The sequence below is a fragment of the Anabrus simplex genome, chromosome 3, assembly GCF_040414725.1.
Source record: "Anabrus simplex isolate iqAnaSimp1 chromosome 3, ASM4041472v1, whole genome shotgun sequence".
Taxonomy (NCBI): domain Eukaryota; kingdom Metazoa; phylum Arthropoda; class Insecta; order Orthoptera; family Tettigoniidae; genus Anabrus; species Anabrus simplex.
In genome coordinates, this window is record NC_090267.1 from 278971801 (window position 1) to 278996474 (window position 24674).

The window sequence follows — 24674 nt, forward strand, 5'->3', positions numbered from 1 at the left end:
GGTGTTCCTCACATAGTGGGTACAAATCACAGGCAACGCAGACCAACAGTGTCGCTCATATAGTGGTACTAATCACAGGCAATGCCCAGACTGGTGGTGTTTCTCACTTAATGGTACAAATCACAGGCAACGAAAGCCTGTGATGTTCTGCATATAATGGTACTAATCACAGGTACTGGAAACCCACAGTGAACAACTCTCTGCTGCTACTATTCACAAACCTATTGTGTACCAAACATAGTGGTACTACTCGCAAGTAAAGGCGACCCATGGCTTTCCCCGTGTGATGGTACTAATCACAAGTAGTTTCATGGTTCTAATTCAATCATCGCCGGGTTGAGTGGCTCAGACGGTTGAGGCGCTGGCCTTCTGACCCCAGCTTGGCAGGTTCGATCCTGGCTCAGTCCGGTGGTATTTGAAGGTGCTCAAATACGTCAGCCTCATGTCAGTAGATTTACTGGCACGAAAATGAACTCCTGCTGGACTAAATTCCGGCACCTCAGCGTCTCCGAAGACCAAAAAAGTAGTTAGTGGGACGTAAAGCAAATAGCATTATTTATTAATTCAATCATCCCTTGGTTGCCCCGTTTAGTTACCACTTACAACAGGCAGGAGATACCGTGGGTGTATTCTTCATCTGCATCCCCCACCCACAGGGGGTAATTATTCATTTAATAGTGGCAGTTTGATCATGGCTCATAGCTGAACATGCAGGTTTTCAGGCTTTAGACAAAATTTATTGACACACACGTTTCCATATGAGAATGTTATTTCACGCAATAACTGCTGATGATATACAATCAAGCTTACGCTTGTAGTTACTGGGACGTTACACAGATTGCAGCACAGGAGAATCAATCTCGAGAATCTTGTAAATGTCTCGAGTGAGAACACTGCCCATTGCTAGAATAAATGTATATCAAAGCTGACTATACGTAATTTGTGAGTATATTGTACATTTGTTGTTTGTCAATTTTGGAGATATAATTTATGAGTTAGGTTAAGCAGCAAGATGAGTTGGTATCATCAGATGATGATCATTGTTGTTGTTGTTTTGTTTGTTGTGTTTTGTTTTTTGAGTAAATTTTCATATTGGTGGAGTGAAAACCTCGCATGCTACCCAGATTCATCTTCTGGGGTTAAGAATATAGTCAGGCAAGATAAGGAAGCAAATTTGGATCTTTGTCAGTCTTATGACCGTCGCATTGGGAGAAGGTGTTCTTTCATGCTCATCCGAGTTATTTCTGTAAGTATCTTGCAAATCTCCTACAGTCTTATGTTGTCCATCCCAATTGTATCTCATGAACTTGAGACTAATTATTTTCTTGAAGCAGCTGTTTTTCACCACCAAGCCATTTTTTATGCAGAAGTCAAGCAGTTTTCATTCTGCATTCTTTCTGCCATACGCATGTGGTCCCAGCAACTTGTCATACCAAGTCCTGTTTGTCCTAATCTATGCATTCAGGTCTGCTATCTTCATGGATGGTCTTTTCTAGATCATGCAAAATTGAGTTTTATCATTGTGGTTGCACCCAGTCTGTGGTGCATACACTTGTACCGGCATTGCCTTCACCTTCCCTAGGAAGAATCTCGATGGTGCGCCCGGAGCACTCGCTCTCGAGAGGACTCTGAAGGAGCCTCCTTTCTCAAAGCATCCAGAAGGGCTGGCCGGCCTCACTATTTAAAGGCGGTCTGGACTGGCTTCAGCGGTTCAGTTGGAGCTGTTAGTTCAGTGTGACTGCAGTGAAGGAGTGCAGTCAGTTCGGTCTGAGAGTGGGTACTGCCGAGGACAGTGACAACTCTATTTGAGATTCAACTTGGGTTGAAGAGGCAGGGAGTGTTCTGTCTGTGGAACTGAGGGTTCGTTCTGTCTGTCAGAGGAGGAGGAGTTGAGTCTCTCTGTCCAGGTGTTGTGAAGGTGCACCGTGTCCGGTGCAGCACGGGAGAGTTCAACGTGGGATCAGCAAGGGACAGCGAACAAAGACTGTTTTGAGTGACCAGACAGTGTATGTCACTCATGATAATGAGACTGCTGAGCACGGGCGGCAAACAGAGTGGCTGTGATAGTGATGGTGAGAATTACTATTAACTGATTTAGTCTGTCACTGTCAGTTGTGAGCCTCCGTTGCTCAGGCGGCAGCGCGCCGACCTCTCACTGCTGGGTTCCGTGGTTCAAATCCCGGTCAATCCATGTGAGATTTCTGCTGGACAAAGCAGAGGCGGGACAGGTTTTTCTCCGGGTTCTCTGGTTTTCACTGTCATAATTCATTCCAGCAACACTCACCAATATCATTTCATTTTTCATTCATTAATCATTGCCCCAGAGGGGTGCGACCGGCTTCGGCAGCCGGCACAATTCCTATCCTCGCCACTATTCCATTCCTGACCCGATCGAATGACTGGAAACAGGCTGTGGATTTTCACTGTCAGTTGTGGAAGGGCAAGTGTGATTTGTGTTGGTCTATAGGCAATAAACCGTGAGAACAGACAGAGAATGCAAACAAGTATATACTGTGTTAGCGTAAGTTGTGGTTCTGGTGTACATGTGTAGTTCCATACCAGTTGTTTTGTTTATGTATCTACCCCACCAACATGTTACATTAATGTTATTGCAGATTATCTCTCTTTCAAATATATATATATATATATATATGTGTATTATCACTGGGAATAATAATAATCCTTGGATAATATTTGTAGTGATGGGCAACGCTCTCGCTCGAGACTCTCGAGACTGACGTCGCCGATCTCGAGACTCTCGCGAGAATCTCGACACCGATTCTCCTGTAGTGCAAGCTGTGCGGCGTACGGTACCAGTAACTATGACTGTAAACTTGATAGTATATCATTGGTAGTTATTGCGTGAAATAACGTTCTCATATGGAAACGTGTGAGTCACTACATTTTGTCAAAAGCCTGGAAAAGTACTGCTTGTTCAAATATGAACCCCTTAATATCATTAACGAAAGTGAAAACCGAATGTCAGTATCTTAAACTGTTCACGACATATTTGGGGTGGACATCTTAGCTGAATAACCCTGCATAATTTGTGAATAATTGTAGATAGGATGTATACCTACTTGGATACTAGAGGCGTGCATTATTCGAACTTGAGACAGGGAAGATAAGCTTTGCTACATATGCAACCCCCATTGCGCAGGTGTGGAACGTGTAATCTAAAATGCCCGACTTTGCTCCAGTTCGTTCAGCAGGGGTGATGGGCAACGCTCTCGAGACCGATTCTCGTGTGCTGCGAGCTGTGCGACGTCCCAGTAACTACGAGTGTAAGTTTGATCGTTATCATCAGCAGTTCTCATATGGAAACGTGTGTAACGATAAATTTTGTCAAAAGCCTAGGAAAGCACTGCATGTTGAACTATGAGCTCCGTAACACCATTAACGAAAGTGAAGAAAAAATGCCAGTATTTTAAACTGTTCTCGAGTTATTTGAGGTGAACTTCTTAGCTGAATAACCCGTATAATTGGTTAATAACTGTTATTAGGATGTAAACCTACCTGGATGCCTCACAATCGTTGTCGGCAGGGTAGCTTCCTGTGATGCAGGCCGAGCCGGAGGTGTTCTGTGACTATTCCTCTTCATTTATATTATGTGTTTTTTAAGTGTCGGATTATCCCAGAAGTATTTTTGCCGACGTATTTTACTTCTTTTGAATAAACAACACAGCGGGATGTGCTATGTGGCATCTCTTCAAAATAACCGACATCCACGACATACGTTGCATTTCGTACATCGTCTTCAAGCTGCCGCGTAAAACTAGACACAATTACACATTGCACTGTCATATACCGAAGTACTAACAAATACATCCCAAATGGGAAATATCCCGGTGGCAATGGTCACTTACACTAGTGTGATAACTAGCATGCTGATGTGGCAAGTTTCCCTTTGTAAACAATACCGTGAGGGATTGGAATAAATCACCTGCAGCAGTCCTTGATATATTCTCATCCGGTATCAAATCGTTTAAGATGATGATTAGTGGTAGTGTAAAGTGAAAAGTAAAAGCTGTAAACGACGGACACTGAATTTGTGATTTTCTGCTGTATTTAGAATGTTAAACTAGTGGTATTTCTTCTAATATTTTCTCTCCATGGAACTGCTTGTTGTACTCTTGCTGTTGTTGGGTAGTTTTGTTTTAATATCACTTGTAGTGTTAAGCTAGTACTGTAAGCCATAGTGTTAAGTAACGGATATACTTAAGTTGAGTGTGAATTTGTGTATAATGATGCTGGATTTAGAAAGTTGAACTAGTAACATTTCTTGTCATACTTTCTTTCATTGTTGTTGTTGTTGTTGTAGGGTAATGATGGTTTAACTTCACTTTATTATCACTTGTAATGTTAAGCTAGTAGAAAGCTCAACCTATAGTATTGTAAGCGGTAGTGTTAAGCACTGTAAATACTGAGTTTGTGTATGATGATGCTGGATTTAGAATGTTAAACTAGTGATATTTCTTATAATATTTTCTCTCCATGGAATTGCTTGTTGTAATCTTGTTCTTGTTGGGTAATTATGCTTACTTTACATATGAGGCGAATACTCTATAACAGTGTGAGGAATTTATTTCCTTCGTCACCAAAATATCGGTAAACACAAGCTGTGGTCATAATATGATATTGCATGTGGGACCTGATAACGATGTACACCTAACTGTCGAAAGAAATGGAGCAAACCCATGCATTACACATTCCACTCGTGCGTAATGGTGGTTACATATGCAGCAGGAGGCATCTTGCCTCGTCTCGAGTTTGAATAAAGCACGCCTCTAGTATCCAGGTACGTGTACCTACAGTAGCCGTCAGTTTCCGTACTTAGCCTATTCATTCGAGTATTTATCACTGCATACAATGCCAGAATGCGTATTCTTTAAAACCGTTATGCCGCGTCAAAATAGACCTCGCTAGAAATGAGAGAAATGAACGCCCTAGTCGCTTGATGACACGTATTTACGGAATGGAGAAGGTGCATGGTTTGCTATTCGCATACTCGGAGAAAATAACATTCAGTTCCGCTTACCTGTAGGCCTACGACACACTACTCGCCACACGATGCGGGGGACAACGCTCTCGAGATATCTCGAAATTTGTCGCGAGAGGTAGTGTCTGCGCTAGTCTCGGGAAAACTGGGCGAGTTGGCCGTCTGGTTAGGAGCGCGAAGCTGTGAGTTTGCATCCGGAAGGTAGTGGGTTCGAATCCCACTGCCGGCAGCACTAAAGATGATTTTCCGTGGTATCCGCGGCCGCTTCCTTCCAACTCCCAGCCCTTTCCTATCCCATCGTCGCCATAAGATCTGTGTCAGTGCGACGTAAAACCACTAGCAAAAAAAATTCTCGGGAAATCTCGAGATCTCGTCTCAGACTGCCCAGGGTAGCTTCTTGTGATGCAGACCGGGCCGGAGGTGTTCTGTGACGATTTCTCTTCATTGATATTATGCGTTTGTAAGTGCCGGATCATCCCAGAAGTATTTCTGCCGACGTATTTTACTTCTTTTGAACAAGCAACACAGCGGGCTGTGCTATGTGACATCTCTTCAAAATGACTGACATCCACGACTTACGTTGCGTTTCGGACATCGTCTTCAAGTTGTCGCGTACAACTAGTACACTTTCACATTGCACCGTCATATATCGAAGTACCTAATTATGACGGGAATACTCTATAATATTGCAATGAATTCTTTCTTTCTTCTTCTCCTTCTTTATCCGTTTACCCTCCAGGGTCGGTTTTCCTCTCGGACTCAGCGAGGGAACCCACCTCTACCGCCTCAAGGGCAGTGACCTGGAGCTTCAGACACTTGGTCGGTAGATACAACTGGGGAGGATGACCAAAACCTCGCCTAGGCGGTCTTACCTGCTATGCTGAACAGGGGCCTTGCGGCGGTTGGGAAGATTGGAAGGGATAGATAAGGAAGAGGGAAGGAAGTGGCCGTGGCCTTAAGTAAGGTACCATCCCGGCATTTGCTTGGAAGAGAAGTGGTAAACCACGGAAAACCGCTTCTAGAATAACTGAGGTGGGAATCGAACCCATCTCTACTCAGTTGACCTCCCGAGGCTGAGTGGAACCCGTTCCAGCCCTCGTACCACTTTTCAAATTTCGTGGCAGAGCCGGCAATCGAACCCAGGCCTCCGGGGTTGGCAGTTAATCACGCTAACAACTACGCCACGGAGGCGGACATTATTTCCTTCGTCACCAAAATATCGGTAAACAAAAGCAGTGGTCATATACTGAATGCGGGGTCTGATACCGATGTACACCTACTTGTCGAAAGAATTGGAGCAAACTGAAGCATTTTAGATTACACATTCCACTCATGCGTAATGGTAGTTGCATATGCAGCAAGGCGCATCTAGTCTCGTTTCGAGTTCGAATAATGCACGCCTCTAGTATCCACTTACGTGCACCTACAGTAGCCGTCAGGTTCTGTACTTAAACCACTCATTCGTGTACCTACCAGTGCATACAATGACAGAATGCCTATCCATTATAACAATGTTTTACTGCGTTAAAATAGACCTCGTAGAAATGAACGCCCTAGTCGCTTATTGACACGTATTTACTAAATGGAGAAGGCCCGTGGTTGGCTGTTCACATACTCGGCACAAACAACATTCAGCTCCGTCTACCTGCAGACCTACGATACGCTGCTCGTCGCACAATGCGGGGACAACGCTCTCGAGATCCCTCGAAATTTCTCGCAAGAAATAGTGCCTGCGCTATTCTCGAGAAATCCCGAGACCAAGTCTCAGACTGCCCATCACTAAATATTTGATGTACCATAGATACTGTACATTGAAAACAGACATATTGGATAATATTTGATGTGCTTTTGTATAAAAATACTGTACCGAACAATAAAATTTAATTTACTTAGCAGTACCATTTAAATGCTATCAGCCATTGCAAATTTCCTATCCTCTACAGTGATGATTGTTAGGCAACTATAGGTATAATTCAAATAAATGTCTTGCTAGAGAGCTGAAATGTTCATACTCATCTGCATAGCTGAACACCTTGTCAGACATTTCTCGGAAATCAATCTCGCAGACTGACACTGCAGGGAAAGAAGTATTCCAAGTCAAGTAAGTTGTGTCCATAGTAAAGCTTACAGCATTATACTGATAAGCATTCCATGATGCAAAGAGAAGATAATATGTACCAAGCAATGATGTACACAAAGCTCCAAGCCAGAAGAGTCTGTTGAATAAGATAAACATGAACATTAAAAAATTAAAGAATATACATATATTGTTCCAGACAGACTTTTGTGCATTATGTATGTAAATAATGACATATTTGAAAATGTAATGTTCAAAATGTTACCACTCAAAGGACTAGAACCAAAAAATTCTCTGTTCTATTGAGAGATGCATTTATTCATTACTAATTAAATGTTACTGCAGCAGAAGGTATTTCTATTACCCTATGCTATTCAAATTAGATATGTATTTAGAGGTATGCTACAAGAACAAATTTAGTAACATTTTTAAGTAATATAGGACAAAAAACATCATTAATTTCAGATTAAATTAAATACATAAAATAAGTTAAATTCAAAACTAGCTGTTGTACCCATTGTTGATGGTTTGATTTGGACATAATTGCAGCTGTGTTGCCATCTAACAGAGGCAAGAAGAGTCCGAGTACATTCCAATTAACATTAGTCTGTCAGTGTAATTTTCTTGTTCATTAGTTTCAGGGGCTCTCTCCGAGGATTAGTATAGAGTGTCAACTCAGGATCTGAAGTTTGCAGATTCAAAACTGATAGCAACACCATTCCCTAGGTTTTTTTGCTCTTATGTCTATCTAAAAAGCTGCCGAGGCTTAAATGTTCAAAATAAAAGTAAGTTTGTATGAAAATATTTCTAAACAAAAGTTGATCATTTTCAATATATCAGCAAGGAACAAGTTAAACCACTCTCTTAGCTCCATTTCTCCTTTGAATATTGTGATACCATTAGCTCAGCATCTAAGGTAATAGTAAAATATATATGCCAAGTTTCATACAAGATGTCCTACCGTTTTCAAGTAAAACTTATGCATACGTACATACAATATATTAATCATATATACATAAAATAATAGTAATACTATAATAATAGTAATACTAAAGAAGTATTAAAATTTACCTATGATGGCAATGACATTTACAGTAAGATACAAAAGTTGAAAACTAGAAAAGCTGCTGGAATTGATAAGATTTCTGGGGATATACTAAAGGCAATGGGTTGGGATATAGTACCATATCTGAAATACTTATTTGATTATTGTTTGGTTGAAGGAGCTATACCAAATGAATGGAGAGTTGCTATAGTAGCCCCTGTGTATAAAGGACATAAAACTGTAAATTACAGGCCAATCAGTTTGACATGCATTGCATGTAAGCTTTGGGAAAGCATTCTTTCTGATTATATTAGATACTAGCTGATGTACCCGTGCTTCGCTTCGGAATTTTACATTGTATACAGAATTCTAGGTGAGGTACTGTACGCGTTGTGAGCAAGATTGTATTAAATTGTATAGCTCTCAACGTTACCCTAAAGACGCAATGGGGAAGTCACCAAATGTGTTTTCTCGTATGAAGACTGAGTTAGGGAATTTTCATTGTAATGCTAGGCCTGCTTGGGGAGTTTGAATTACAATGGTAGACACTCACTCTCCACCTGCATGTTACATCCTCAGAAAGACTGTCTTAGCGGTTTTTCCAACTGAAATGAATATACCGGTACTTTTCGATAGGACCAATAACATAGGTATTTAAAAATTGCATTTTAGGAACCTTCCCCTAAACTACAATTTCATCCAGGGTGAATACATTTTTATAGCTTAGACTGTTGTTTCTTATTCTCCAAATCTACATACCGATTTTCAACAAATTCTGTTAAACCATTTTTTCATGGCTTGGCGTCGATATGGACTTATCAACAAAATTACAAATTCATGAATATCTGTTTTCATAGCCAGTATGGTAAAAATGTATAAGACATAAATGGTCGGAAATTTAATTCTATATAACTTTGGTTATGCAGTATTTATCGATACGACCTCTAATAACATAAATATTTGAGGATTAATTCTAGGCCTTCCCCTAAACTACCATTTCACTCAGCGTGAATAAAATGATTTATAGCCTAGATTGTAGTGGCTCATACTCCAACTATGCATACCAATTTTCATTAAGATAGGACCACTAATAACATAATTACTTGAAAATTAGATTTTAGGCCTTTCCCTAAACTACCATTTCCATCAGCGTGAATAAAATTATTTATGGCCTAGATTGTAGCGATTTAATCCCCGACTCTGCATACCGATTTTCATTAAGATAGGACCACTAATAACATAAATACTTGAAAATTAAATTTTAGGCCCTCCACTAAACTACCATTTCTATCAGTGTAAATAAAATTATTTATGCCCTAGATTGTAGTGACTTATTCCCTGACTTTGCATACCGATTTTCAATAAATTCTCTTTGGCCCTTTTCTAGTGATGTGTGTACATACGTACACAGACAGACAGACAGACACAGAAAAGTAAAAAGTGCATTTCCTTGTTACTGTAGACATGACCGATAAGAAATACCATTCTTTTCAAATTCTGAGCAATGTACAGACGAAACTCTTATTTTATATATATAGATGTTTGCAAAATTAATAACTGGTTTGACAGAAGGGTTTAGGAAAGGTTATTCCACTGAAGCTCAGCTTGTAGGATTTCAGCAAGATAGGGTAGATCATGGAAGACTACTGGCAAAAATGAGTATTATTGGACTAGACAAAAGAGTGACTGAATGGGTGGCTATATTTCTAGAAAATGGAACTCAGAGAATAGGCGAAGCTTTATCTGACCCTGTAATAATTACGAGGGGAATTCCTCAAGGCAGTATTGTTGGACCTTTATGTTTTCTTATATATATCAATGACATGTGTAAAGAAGTGGAATCAGAGATAAGGCTGTTTGCAGATGATGTTATTCTGTACAGAGTAATAAATAAGTTACAAGATTGTGAGTGGCTGCAGGGTGACCTTGATAGTGTTGTGAGATGGACAGCGGGCAATGGTATGTTGATAAACAGGATTAAAAGTCAGGTTGTGAGTTTCACAAATAGGAAAAGTCCTCTGAGTTTTAATTACTGTGTTGATGGGGTGAAAGTTTCTTTTGGGGATCACTGTAAGTACCTAGGTGTTAATATAAGAAAAGACCTTCATTGGGGTAATCACATAAATACACTGAAGGAAATGGGAATTGCAACACCCAGAAGGAGTGGTGCTACATTGCTGCAATTGAACATGCAGGACGAGTGTTTGGTTGTGATTCGATGATTACACTTTCAGGTCCCTCTGACCGCAAGTTTGGACAACAATCAATACAGGATATGCCCACCACAAGCTGCAATACTTTGATGAATTTGTTGAGACATGGAGTTAATAAGGCCCTGGATCGCTTCCTGAGGAATTGTGGCCCATGCTTGCTGCACTGCACGGGTCAGTTGTTCCAGAGTTGTGGGTGGCTGAGGAGGGTTGGCCAGTTGTCGACCCATCATGTCCCACACATGATCAATAGGACTGAGGTCTGGGGATCTGGCGGGCCATTCTAAGGTTGTGATGTCGTGGAGAGCTTCTCTGGAGATGTGTGCAGTGTGAACCCGGGCACTGTCCTGCTGAAACATCCCATTAGCAATGTTCGCCATCATAGGGACAACCACTGGATTGAGTACCCTATTAACGTACTGTCGAGCAGTCATAGTGCCCTCAACAAGCACTAATTGTGATTTCACATTAAAGCCAATAGCTCCCCAGACCATAATGCTTGGTGTTGGCCCTGTGTGCCTCTCGACAATAAGACCTGGGTGGCCCCTCTACCCAGTACGTCGGCGCACACGATTCCGGTAATCACTGTGGGCAAGACAGAGGCCCGATTCATCACTAAAGACGACCCTATGCCATTCGTCGACCACGCTGATCTTTCCTGACACCAGGCCAGCCTTACACGTCACTGTTGTGGGGTCAATGGAACACCTTCTGCAGGGACACGGGCTCGTAAGCCAGCTGCACGCAGGCGATTACCAACTGTTTGTTGTGTAACGTGGGGCGCCACAGCTGCTCGAATTTGTGCTGCTGTTGCATGGGGTTCCATCTGGGCCATCCGAATGATGCGGCGATCCTCTCTCACAGTTGTCTGTTGTGCTGGGCCTGTGCCAGGTCTATGAGTGTGGGTACCTTCATTTGACCACTGCTGCCATACACATTGTACCGTAGATGCCTGTCGGCCAACACGTGTAGTGACAATCCTTAGTGATAATCTAGCCTCACACAGCCCAATTATCCAAGCCCTCTCAAACGGTGACAGTTGTTGATAGCGTGCTCTTCTCTGTTGTCAAGGCATGTTTGATGGGGAACACTTCACTGCACAGACTGCAAGTCAACTACGCTACACCCGAGTCCATATACTGGAGTGATTCCTCCGCAACCAATCACGTGGGAGACCTGTAACAACAATCCAATGGATCTGAAACTTTGATCATTTACATACCTACATGGGATCGTTCTATATCTTGAAAATCAACACAAATGACCAATGCCTTCATGGTGTTGCAATTTCCATTTTCTTAAGTGTATGATTGTTAATAAAGGGTACAGATCTCTGCACATGGTTTTGAGGGTATTTAGGGGTTGTAGTAAGGATGTAAAGGAGAGGGCATATAAGTCTCTTGTAAGACCCCAACTAGAGTATGGTTCCAGTGTATGTTGTTCTGAGTGATTTCCGACAAAACAGTAGCGTTAAAAATTGTTGCAAAGTTTGGGCTGGGAAGGAATGGGAGAGGAGACAAGCTGCTCAATTAAGCAGTATGTAAATATCTAATTCCCTCCTTGGGAACTTGTATTTTCCATTCAGAATTGCTAGGCGGGCAATAATTCCATTGTGGAGTTTTATCTCCCGCATGCAGTTATCAGACTGTGCCTCTTATATAGGGCTTCTGATAAGTTCACCTGCATACACTCCAGCATCAGTGGGTAGGGTCTGACACATCCCACTCTGATGAGTCTAGTGTCAGACGTAAGACGAAATGCTGGTTAACAGAGCAAATGTCTGAAAAGCCTTACATCTGATCTGTTTTTTTTTAAGTGGTATGTTCCGAGCTGTCAGTGGTGAGATGGCATAGGAGGACATCAGTAGACAAATAAGTTTGAGTGGTGTGGGAAAGATCACAATATGAAGATAAAGTTGGAATTCAAGAGGACAAATTGGGGCAAATACTCGTTTATAGGAAGGGGAGTTAGGGATTGGAATAACTTACCAAGGGAAATGTTCAATAATTTTCCAATTTCTTTGCGATCAATTAAGAAAAGGCTAGGAAAACAACAGATACGGAATCTGCCACCTGGGTGACTGCACTAAATGCAGATCAGTAGTGACTGATTGATTCCAAAATTCATCCACTGACCAGAATTCAAAACTTGAAGATGAAGAATGAATGGATGAATAAGAATGTAAAATAATCAGGAAATTCAATCCACAATATTAAAAGTTAAAGATAATTCCAAAATCAATCCACTGACTAAAATTCAAAAAGATGACTATGAACAATGATTTAAAAAAAAAAAAAACAATCAGTGTATCCAACCTGCAACTTGAAACTAACTTTTAAAAAGTGAAATGAAATGTCGTATGGGTTTTAGTGCCGGAATATCTCAGGACGGGTTCGGCTCGCCAGGTATAGGTCTTTCTATTTGATGCCTGTAGGCGACCTGCACGTCACGAGGAGGATAAAATGATGATGAAGACAACACATACACCAAGCCCCCGTGCCATTGGAATTAACCAATTAATGTTAAAATCCCTGACCCAGGCGGGAATCGAACCCGGGACCCTCTGAACTGAAGGCCAATATGCTGACCGTTCAGCCAACGAGTCGGACAACTTAAAAGCAATGGTATATGCTAACCAAATGGCTGCTTCCAAAGCACAAACCTGAATCAATAATGCTTGTTGTCTAAAAGGGTCCAAAATCCAGGCCAACAGCCTCTCATAATGGTATTTACCGCTAGAAAAGTAGAACCATGGTATTTCTCATGTAGGGGTACGAATAACAAATTTTGTAGACTCATGGTGTACCACACATTGTGATACTACTCACATGTAATATACTATGTACGGATAACGCACACCTATGGTGTTTCTCACATAATGGTGCCACTTATAGGCAATGCAAACCCATTGTGTTCTCAATATAGAGGTACCAATCACAGGGACCTGTACTATTCCATGGTGTTGCTCACATAATGGGTACTAATCACAGGCAACGCAGATCCATGGAGTCATTCATATAGAGGTACTAATCACAGGCATCACTCAGACCCATGGTATTTCCTGAAACGCAGACCCATGATGTCCACAACCAGATAGTGAAACACCCCAGCGATGATAGCATCTTTTTATTTTCTTGGGGTGTTCCAACCAAACCTGGACAGAGGGAAGCCTCCGTCATAGTGGTGGATACTGTACATGGGTACTGTAAACCCATAGCAATCCATCCACAGACCTATGGTATTCCTCATATAGTGATACTAATCACAAGAAAAGTCAACCCATGGTGTTCCTTGCGTGTTGTACTAATCACAGGTAATCTCATGGTTCAAAATTCAGCATCTCTTGGTCGTCCCTTTTAGTCACCTCTTATAACAAGCAGGGGATTCCGTGAGTGTATTCTTTGTCTGCGTCCTCCACCCACAGGTGGTTGTGTGTTTGGTCCACGAGAGCTATTTTATTTCGTTCAAGTCCACCGGCAAGCCAGTTAGAACCCCCCCTCTCTGCCACCTGAGATGTGCCCATGAGAGTATCACCTCTCCCCCTGCTATGACAGTATAGTAGGTTCGTGGACTACAAGATGTATTTTTGATGAGCAGTATTGCTTTAAGAAATGTTGAAACAAATCAAACGTGCTTCTTTTGTGGCAGATTCAGCTCGCATGCATGCGGGTAAAGAGATGAGTCGAGGTGAGACGGAGGATACACCTAGTTGTGCGGGAAGCCCCCCTGGTGCCCCACTGATCTGCATTTAGGGCTGTCACCGAAGTGGCAGATTCCCTATTAAATGTTTACCTAGACTTTTCTATGATTTCAAAGAAGTTGGAAATTTATCGACACTCTTGGTAAATTACTCCAGTCCCTAATTCCTCTCCCTATAAACAATATTTGCCCCAATTTGTCCTCTTGAATTATATCTTTGTATTATGTTCTTTCCTACTTAAACTTCATTGTCAGCAGAATTTTAAGGGACCAGACCACACTGCTATTGGTTCTTCATAATATAACTGATTCTATGAAGGAATTTACATCTGATTAGAGTCTATATAGTCTGACTCTATGGTTAGCCAGCTTGAGTCCCATTCATGGAATACATTTTCAGCACCAGAATGTTGACATGCAGGGTAGGAGGGGATCATTTCTAATGACCCGTTTGTGTTCCAAAAGCCTGAGTTCAATTCCAAACCTACCTGCAGTGTTCAGATGGAGTTAGCGCACATGACCCTGTTGGAGTTAGCGCACATGACCCTGTTGGTGGCAATTGATCGGGACGTTAAGCAAAACACTTGGTGCAATTTGACAGGAGTAGCCTATGTGCTGAGACAAGGTTTCACATTCTCCCTACCTCATCATAATCATCATCATCATCATCCCATACCCAAATATGCCCATGGGCATCAAACAGAAAGACCTGAACCAAGCGAGATGAACATGTTCTTGGACACTCCTGGCACTAAAACCCATACACAAAATAAATAAAATACTTGAGAGGTGATGAAGGCAAAGAGTGAGGAAAGGGAATCCACTATTGAAGGTCTGGGCTTCCTTGAAGATCTTGGACTCACGTTGAAGAACTATCATACGAGTCACTATCACTAGATACTGATTAGCCGCACATACTGTTCTCATGGAGCACTGAAGCACTGTTGTTGTCTCACAGGAAAGCTTTCACAAGCTACTGTTGGTTAAAATTAACATAAAACTAGAAATAATTCTGCACATGCAAAGCTGCAGGCAAAACTAGTAGCCCATGTATTGCATTATACACTAACCTTTCTATGAAATGACTTCTGGGTTCTGAAAGATACTGCAGACCATGGATAGAACTAACAGCAAAATAAATCTTCAATCTGTTCCAAATTTTAACTAAAAGAGTATAGTTTATGGACATTCTTCTTTGAATATCAGTAACATTCATTACGTTTCTCTATGAACTACTCTGTCCACATATCAACTGTTCTTACTAACATGAATTTGAAAGCTACCATACACCGAATAACATTTCTGATTCATATACTTTCTGATAACATATATATTATTTTCAGATAGTTTTACCATTAGGTTAGATATGTCACCCTGATATGCCAAGTTAATGAACAGAGATATCTGAAATAAACTTTCTCATTTCTACACTACCTTTCTATTTAACTGGAAGTAACTTCAAAAGTTTCATCAGATGACTAAAGTTGCTAATGGAAAAGTGTGGCTATGTCATTTGTGATGTAGTAGATAAAAGACAAGCTATGTTCTAATATGTTCCCCTAAATACTGCAGATAGTATTTATAATTATTCACCAGTGTGCTAAAGGAAATCAATCAATCAATCAATCAATCAATCAATCAATCAATCAATCAATCAATCAATCAATCAATCAATCAATCAATCAATCAAATCATCACTGATCTGCATTTAGGGCTGTTGCCCAGCTGGCAGATTCCCTATCAGTTGTTTACCAAGTCCTTTCATAAATGATTTCAAGGAAGTAGGAAATTTATCAAAGATCTCTCTCTTGATTATTCCAATCCCTAATTCCTCTTCCTATAAACAAATATTTGCCCCAATTTGTGCACTTGTCCAATGTAAGACTTCAATGAACCGCTCAACTACTTACATTGGACAGAAGACTGCAGAAATCATCTGCACTGGCAGCTAAGACACAGGCATCCTGTGCTGCTTTCGGATGAATCCCATTTTGCGTTATATTGTTCAGATTGTCGTCCAAGAATCAGGAGAAAATGTAGGCAGAATGTGATTTAATCAGACAGTTGTATCATAAACTGTTGTGTATGGAGATGGATTTGTTATAGTGTGGGCAGGTATAAGTCTTGACAAGCAAACTGATCTGATCATTCACAGTGGACCCCTAACTGCATGACGGAACATTGCTGAGCTCTTACTGTGACATGCAATTCCTCACGTGAAATTGTTGGGCAACTCCTGCAAGAGTACCACATGCAATGAATGGAGTAACCATCCAGAAGTCTCAACTTGAATCCAATCAAGCAAGTCTGGGACCAAGTAGAACTACACATCCAAGCGAGAAACATTACAAGCCCTGGAAGACTCTCTTTTGCAAGAGTGAGGACATATGCTTCAACTTGAAAAGTGGCAGCAGTTCAATAAATCAATCAGTCATCGATCTGTATTCAGGGCAGATGCCCACATGGAAGCCCTAGTCAATTGTTTACTCAGTGTTTCCTTAAATGATTTCAAAAAGTTGTAATTTTATCACCTTTGATAAATTATTCCATTCCCTAATTCCTCTTCTATAAATGAATTTTTGCTCCCATTTGCCCTCTTGAATACCAAATTTATCTTTCTACTTTCTACTTTTAAAAGCTCCATTAAGTTTATTTGTCTACTGATGCCGTTCCATGCCATCCCTCCACTAACAGCTTGAAAGATACTGCTTAGTGAAGTGGTTTGTCTCCTTACTCCCAAGTCTTCCCATTTGCTGCAACATTTTCGTTACACTACTCTTCTGTTGAAAATCACCCAGAACAAATCATGTTGCTTTCCTTTTGATCTTTTTCATTTCTTGTATCAAGTAATCTTGGTGTCAGTCTCAAACACTCTAACTGGTGTCTTACCAGAGACCTTTATTACAACCTCATCAAAGTGAATACCCCGATAAATATCTTACTTATCCCCATGAGGTACTTTCACCTCATCAACACAGTAATTAAAACTTTTGGTGAAACAACCTGACTTTTCATCCTAATAATTGCAATGTTCTCAAATTTACCTATGATAATAAAGACATTTACAAAATGATACACAAGTTGAAAGCTAGAAATGCACCTGGGATTGATAAGATTTCTGGTGATATGCTGAAGGCATAATGGGATATGATGCCATACCTGAAATATTTGAAACTGTTTGCATGAAGGATCTATACCATGAAAAGAGTGACTGTAGTGGGCCCAGTGTACAACGGAAAGGGTGCCAAATATAAATAATTACAGTCAGCTTGACTTTCCTGTAATAATTTATATTTAGCACCCTTTCCTTTGTGAACTAGGGCTATTATAGCCACACCATTCATTTGGTATAGACCCTTCATGCAAACGATTTCAAACATTTCAGGTACAGCACTATATCGCAATCCACTGCCTTTAGCATATTGCCAGAAATCTCATCAATTCCAGTTACATTTCTAGCTTTTAACTTTTGTACCTTTTTGTAAATAACTTTTTTACCATAGGTATTTTCTGTTGTCCATCTTACAACATTGTCAACAGCAGTCTCCCACAATCCTGCATAACATACACAAATAGCTTTATCTGTGATTCCAGTTCTTTACTCATTATTCATACACATATAAGAAAACAAAGGTCCAACAATACAACATTACACGATCAAATAATGCTTCACCCACTCAAATTCTCAGAGCTTTTTGTCACCCATTCAACCACTCTTGTCTAGTTCAATAGCCCTCATTTTCATCAGCAGTATCCTATGATCTTTCCTATCAAAAACCTTGGATAGGTCAATAGCTATCGAGTCCATTTGATCTTCTGAATCTAAGTTATCTGCTATATCTCACTGGAATAACCTTTCCTAAACTCAAACTGCCTTCTGCCAAATCAGTGATTTTGCAAACATGTCTAATGTAATCCGAAAGAATGCTTTCCTAGAGCTTACAAGCAACTCATGTCAACCTGACTTGCCTGTAATTATCTGCTTTATATTTTAACACCCTTTCCTTTGAACACTGGGGCTACTATAGTCACCCCTGTCATTTGGTATAGATCCTTCATGTAAACGGTTTCAAATATTTCAGGTATGGCATCATATCACAAAATGCCTTTAGCATATCACCAGAAATCTTATCAATCCTAGCTGCATTTCTAGCTTTCAACTTTTGTATCTTTTTGTAAGTATCTTTATTACCATAGGTAAATTTGAGAACATTGCCATTATTAGTCACCTCCTATACCAAGACATTATTCTAACTATCTTAACAAACAGCTGACTGAATACTTCTGCCTTCTGCAAGTCCTCGTACATACACTCACATTGTTCAATTTGTTTGCTTGTGTTTTTCTGAACATTGCATTTATACACTGAAGGTTTTTGGTGGTGCAAGGACGGGAAAGGACTGGGAAGGTAGTGACCATGGCCTTAATTAAAGTACAGCCTCAGCATTTGCCTGGTGTGAAAATAGGAAACTATGGAAAATCATCTTCAGGGCTGCCAAAAGCGAGATTCGAACCCACCATCTCCCGAATGCAAATTTAAAGCTACGCAACCCTAACCATTGTGGCCCACTCGCTCGGTTCCTTGTTCATTATTGGTCCCTGGAATGTCCTTCCCACAACTTATTTCTGCCTTAAAGTATCTGTACATACCCTTCCACGTTTCCCTAAAGTTCACACGACTGCCATATATACTTCCCATCATGTTATCCTTAGCTGACTTCTTCACCAGATTCAATTACATAATAAGTTCCTTCTGTCGCTCCTTACTTTCACAACTATTTGTAACTTTTTTTTTTCTAACCTGCACCTTCTTCTTAAACTCTTTATTTCTCTGTTATAGTGGCTATTTACCATTCCTTACCACCTTTAAAGGGACATACCTATTTTCACACTCAAAACTGCTTTAAATCCATCCCATAAGCTGTTTAATTTTTTCTTCTTTACCATTTTCTATTGATTATAATTAGTTATTGAAAACTACCCCTGCTTCTCTTACTAACCATATAGAATTGCCATATAGTCTTACTTTCACAATCTTCCTTTCTAAAGGATTTACTACTATGGCAAAAACAACTTTGTGTTTACTTACACCATCTATATCTAGAATATTTTTCCTGCCAATGATGGTGATGATTGTTGTTTAAAGGGTCCTAATATATTCTTCCTCCTAATTTGTTCCATCACTTTCTGATTCAGCTGTCCTTCCTGGATTAACAAATTTTCCATTAGTTGGTCATGCTGTCTGTCATTTGCATTGCCTTCCCAGTTAATATTTGGTAAGTTGAGATCATCCTCTACAATAACATCCCTTTCTGTTACACGTTACAAATCTCATGTTATGGTCCGTATTGAAATGTACTTAAAGTATATTCTAGTATATGTATTGAATAGGTGGATTTTATATTCTAGTACTGGCATTTATTTTTTGACTTTATTCCTTTCTGTGTCGTTCCCTACATATCTGATCATCTTATCAAATAAATCTGCATCAGAGAGCAAGCATCATCTCTTCCATTTCTGTACACTGCAAAAATGTAATATTGCCTATTATTTATAGAGGGTCCAAAGAATAGCAACACGATTTGTTCTAGTAATTTCTACCAAAAGAGCAGTTATGAAAATGTTGCAAACTTGGGGCTAGGAAGTTTTGGGAGTAAGAATATGAGCTGCTCAATTAAACTGTATGTTTGAAGCTGTCAGTGGAGAGATGCAGGGAACGACATAATATACGAGTAAGTTTGAGTGAAGCTTTTAAAGGTAGGAAAGATAATATGAAGATAAACTTGGAATTCAAGAGGACAAATTGGGGCATGTATTCATTTATAGGAAGAGTAACTAGGGATTAGAATAATTTATCAAGGGAAATGTTCAATACATTTCTATGGTCTTTGAAAACATTTAAGAAAAGACTAGATAAATAATGGGGGTCCGACTCCATGGTATGGGGGCAATGCGTCTGCCTGTCACCCGGCGGCCCTGGGTTCGATTCCCGGCCGGATCAGGGCTTTTTATTTGTACATGATTAATATCCCTGGCCTGGGGACTGGGTGTTTGTATCATCCTTAATGTTCCTTTCCTCACATTCAACACTTCACATTTCTGCAATTTATGCAGGTTCATAACATATGGTGGAAAGTAGGGGCAAAAGATTTTCTTAGGTCGACGCCTCAAATAAATAGCATTTAAAAAATAAAAAATCATGGGGAATTTGCCACTTAGGCATCAGTTCTAAATGTAGATCAATGATGATTGATTGATGAGCCTTACACCTAGAATTTCAGGTTTCTCATTTTTAACATTTTCATAGCTTACAAATTCTTCCTTCACTAATATGAATACTCCCCTTTCTACCCTTCATGTCTCTTATAAATACTCCAGTTCCATTAGAAAATTTCCACATAATATCACTTCTCAGCTACGATTCAACTCCTATTACAATATCTGGTAAGTATATATTATCTATTAAATTACTCATTCTATTCCTTTCTTTACACTATTTCTACAGTTTAACAACTTTATGTCATCCTTACTTGACTTCCAGCTCCCTGTACTCTCATACCATCCCTTGTCCAGCAGCATCAGAAGGCATTGTGATGCTGTTACCCATGCGAAGGGTGGCTATACTCCTTATTAAGATGCTTAAATACATGATGATGCTTGTTGTTTAAAGGGGCCTAACATCTAAGGTCATCAGCCCGTAATGGTACGAGATGGACGGCATATGAAAATTAAAGTTTTAAAATGTATCCACTGACTAGAATTTAAAACAAATGATGATTAACAATAATTGTGAGTTTAAAATAATCAGCGGATCTAATTCGTAATGCCTTATTTTTGGTAAAATGATAGATGATAGATTATGGTAGAATAAGATACTGCCTTAAAATGCAATAACATATCATGCAAATTACTATTTTAAAAAACACATTAAAATATACAAACACAAACTAAAATGGAGTCAATTTAATAAAACGTAGTAAATCTTAAATGCAGTGTAACTATTTTGGTGTATGACGAATGTATGTTTACAACACATGCAATAGAATTGTGTATTGAGTGTCCAAAGAATGCTGTGATAATCCAAGGAAGATGACCGAAACATCCAAGAAAATTTCAAGCTTTAATGTTCAACATACGCTCAGTGTTTTAGATCTGCCAGCAATTCTTAACTGGGGCTAATAGTTTAACACTCGTATGTGATGTACATTGCCATAGTGGAATATACAGTACATACGATTTTTCACGATTTTACGCTAAGCTTTTAACATTCAAAGACCGAACATTACAGCCTACTGGCCAAGGGTACGTACTGCAAGGCGCAAGTGCAGCTTGCACGACCATAGGTCGGTAATGTCTTTGAGGTAATGTGATGGGAATGGCCCGCGTAAAATAAACGGTGGTTGGTACGCGTAGATGTTGACGGGGTGGAAGGAGTACCTTTGGTTGTAGGGCTATTTTGTCTTATGTTATGTAAAAAAAAAAAAAAAACAGCATCACTGGGATATGTGTTTAATTGACTGTACAGTTGAAGGTGTGTCGTAAAACTACCTCTGTCTACAATATTTATCCATTTATACCGGTGAAAAATTATTTGTTACCTAACGGCAACAGTATGCAGTAGAGGGTTAAATCTGGATCTTATGGTCAGATAAAAAGTGTTTCCCACACTACTGAATGGTCTGGAAGAGTTTTAGGATGTGAATGTTCAGACGATGTGTGTATCCCGCACTGCTATATGGAATGAAAGGACAGTCTTAAACCAAGTCTTGTATAAGAAATTGGAAGCCTTCGAAATGTGAGTTTACTGGTGAGCAATATTGAGGTGATGGATAGGCTATGTAAAAAGGGAGAAGTACGGCTATCTATCAAAAGATAAGCTTGAATATGTTAGACAGGTGATGCATAACAAGAAGTACTGTACAAGATCCTTTACATCTGGTGATGCAAGGGGAAATAGAAAAACATTGGGGACTGGGTTGACAAAGAACTTAATTGCTTAATAACCTGAAGGACTAGTATAAGATGAACTTCACCATGTGGTAGTATCCAGATTATAGATATCCAAGCCTATACCCCCTAAAATTATCTTGACATATTTAAATTGCACACGAGAGTTTTCAAAAAAATCACCTATTAAATCAAAACATATAAAATCAAGCAATTGCAAAATAAAACAATTGAATTTAACCTATATAAAATATGCTCTTTAAATGATTCAAATATATATATTTCAAGTTTGAAATAAAAATTCTTAAGAGCATTTTCAACAGTAAAGAATGGTGAAAAATGAAAAATCAAAGAGTATCTATAGGTATTTTAAGGCAGAAACAGATTCCAGGGATCATTAATGAACATCTGTTACCGAATCTGTCATTTAGAAGCCGACGGACATTAACACGAAAATGAGAGGTGCTCCATCATGCATGATGTACATGTTTTGTTGCACAGCTAAAGCCACATCTGCTAACAGATAATTAATGAACAAGGGAAATATATGTGTGAGGATCTACAGAAGGCAGAAGTATTCAGTCAGCAGTATGTGAAGATTGTTGGTTATAAGGATAATGTCCTGATAGAGGAGGTGACTAATACTAACAAGGTATTGAAATTTACCTACAATAACAAAGATATTTACAAAGGCTATTTTTTTTCAACCTCCGATCGGTCACAAAATTAAAACCACAGTGCAAATCCGATGAAGCGTTGTGCAGATGTGTTGCACAGCATCTCTAGTACGCCCGTCGACAACGTCACGTTGCACTTGTTAGTTCTGAGCACGCAGTGAGCACGTAAACATGCCTAGAACATTAGAGTCTCCCGCCAAATGTGAAGTGCATGCTGTCATTCGATTTCAACATGCTGAAGGGAGCAATGCAATTTTCTCGAATAACCTTATCCAGTTGTTGAACAAGATCATCGGTTGACACTCGCTCCCTTCCCAGACCGCCTGCATCATGAACGTCTGTACGTGCTGCTTCAAAGTTCCTGCACCACTGCCGCACTTTGCTGTCACTCATGAAAGTTTCACCGTACACATTACTCATTCGTGATGAATTTCAGCTGCATTGCACCCCTCAGCATGAAGAAATCGAATGACAGCACGCACTTCACACTTGGTGGGATACTCTACTGTTACAGGCATAGAGGGTGTAACAAAAATGTACGGCACAAATTGCACGGCACATTCCTTACACATAGACAATGAAATTATGTTATATGAACATGGGTCCTGAAAAGCTTTGTTTCCATGTTACAATTCATTGCCTCCAACTCACTAATCATGGTGAACACACAAGAACAGAACGTACCAGCATACCACATGCAACTCTTTCTCACAGGGGATGTTCAATATGCCCTCCGTGAGCATTGATACATACTTCAACCTGCCGTCAAAGTGAATCTCAGATGCACTGATGCATCCCTGGAGTACTGCGTATGGTTTTGCAGCCTTCCATAATAGAGGCACGGAGACTCTGAACATGTTGTACTGGGGTTTGATACACAAGAGCTTTCAAATGCCCCCCACAAATAGAAGTCCAGTGGGTTTAGGTCTGGAGAGTGTGGAGGCTAGTCAATTGGTCCACCTCTACCTATCCATCTGTCACTGAATCTGTCATTTAGAAGCCGACGGACATTAACACGAAAATGAGAGGTGCTCCATCATGCATGATGTACATGTTTTGTTGCACAGCTAAAGCCACATCTGCTAACAGGTAAGGTAGAATATTCTTTATAAAATTATGGTAACTTTTTTGGTTGAGCCTGGCTGGAAGAACATGAAGCCCTACCAAACAGTCACCAACAATGCCAGCCCAAAGATTGACAGAAAATCTTTGTTGATGACTTGTTTCAACAGTTGCACAAGGATTGACATCAGCCCATACACGCCGATTGTGAAAATTTACAATCTGATCTCGTTGAAACGACACTTTATCTGAGAACAGCACCGTTGCACAAAAATTAAGGTAACACTTTGTTGAATAAACCATTTGCAGAAGAGTACCCGTGCAGGAAAATCAGCTGCTGATAGTGCCTGCACATGCTGTAAATGGTATGAATCAGCTGGTCCTCGTGTGATACTCGCCAGGTAGTCATGTGATCAACATACATAGTTGTAGCTACTTGTCTTGTACTGACACTAGGGTCATCAACAACTGCATGAAGAAGTGCCGCCTTCCGTTGTGGTGTCCTTGTCCTTCTAGGCCTCCCCCAGTCGCGAGTATCAGGCTGAAATGGCCCATGTTCCCCACGATGATCAACGGCTTCAAACGTTTTCTTGTTTTCGTCTTGTAAACCTCTCCTGGTATGAATGTCAAGCATGAGCACCATTGTTGTCTGCTAATCCATACATCAAATGGGCATCTGCCATCTCTGCATTTGTGTACACTGCCATTGCACAAGCCAAGTCTGTGATGAATTCTATGTACGTAGTAACCCGTGTGCTTGCCAAGGTCGTACTGATCACTGGAATAGTTGATGTTACCTGTAAAAAAGCAATGATGTAACTCGCATGGCAACAGGAACATGTAAAACAAAACAAAACAAAACACTGGCGGTGCACCTACGATAATGACATCATAATCAGACATAACCTAGAGTGCATGTTCCCCATGATTATAACGTTCTGTTCTTGTGTGTTTCCCA

At 40.1% G+C, this 24674-nt stretch overlaps 1 protein-coding gene across 1 annotated transcript in view; it reads right to left on the reverse strand.

The window, feature by feature from the left end:
* Nucleotides 1–24359, reverse strand: part of LOC136866775 (sodium channel protein Nach) — a 90790-nt gene extending 66431 nt beyond the window's left edge. The window contains exons 1-2 of the mRNA XM_067143882.2: nucleotides 24139–24359; nucleotides 7012–7215 (exon numbers count right to left, since the gene is read on the reverse strand). Coding sequence (XP_066999983.2) covers nucleotides 7012–7215; nucleotides 24139–24359 — 425 coding nt within the window. The remainder of the gene's footprint in view (nucleotides 1–7011; nucleotides 7216–24138) is intronic.
* Between the last annotated feature and the right edge of the window lie 315 nt (nucleotides 24360–24674).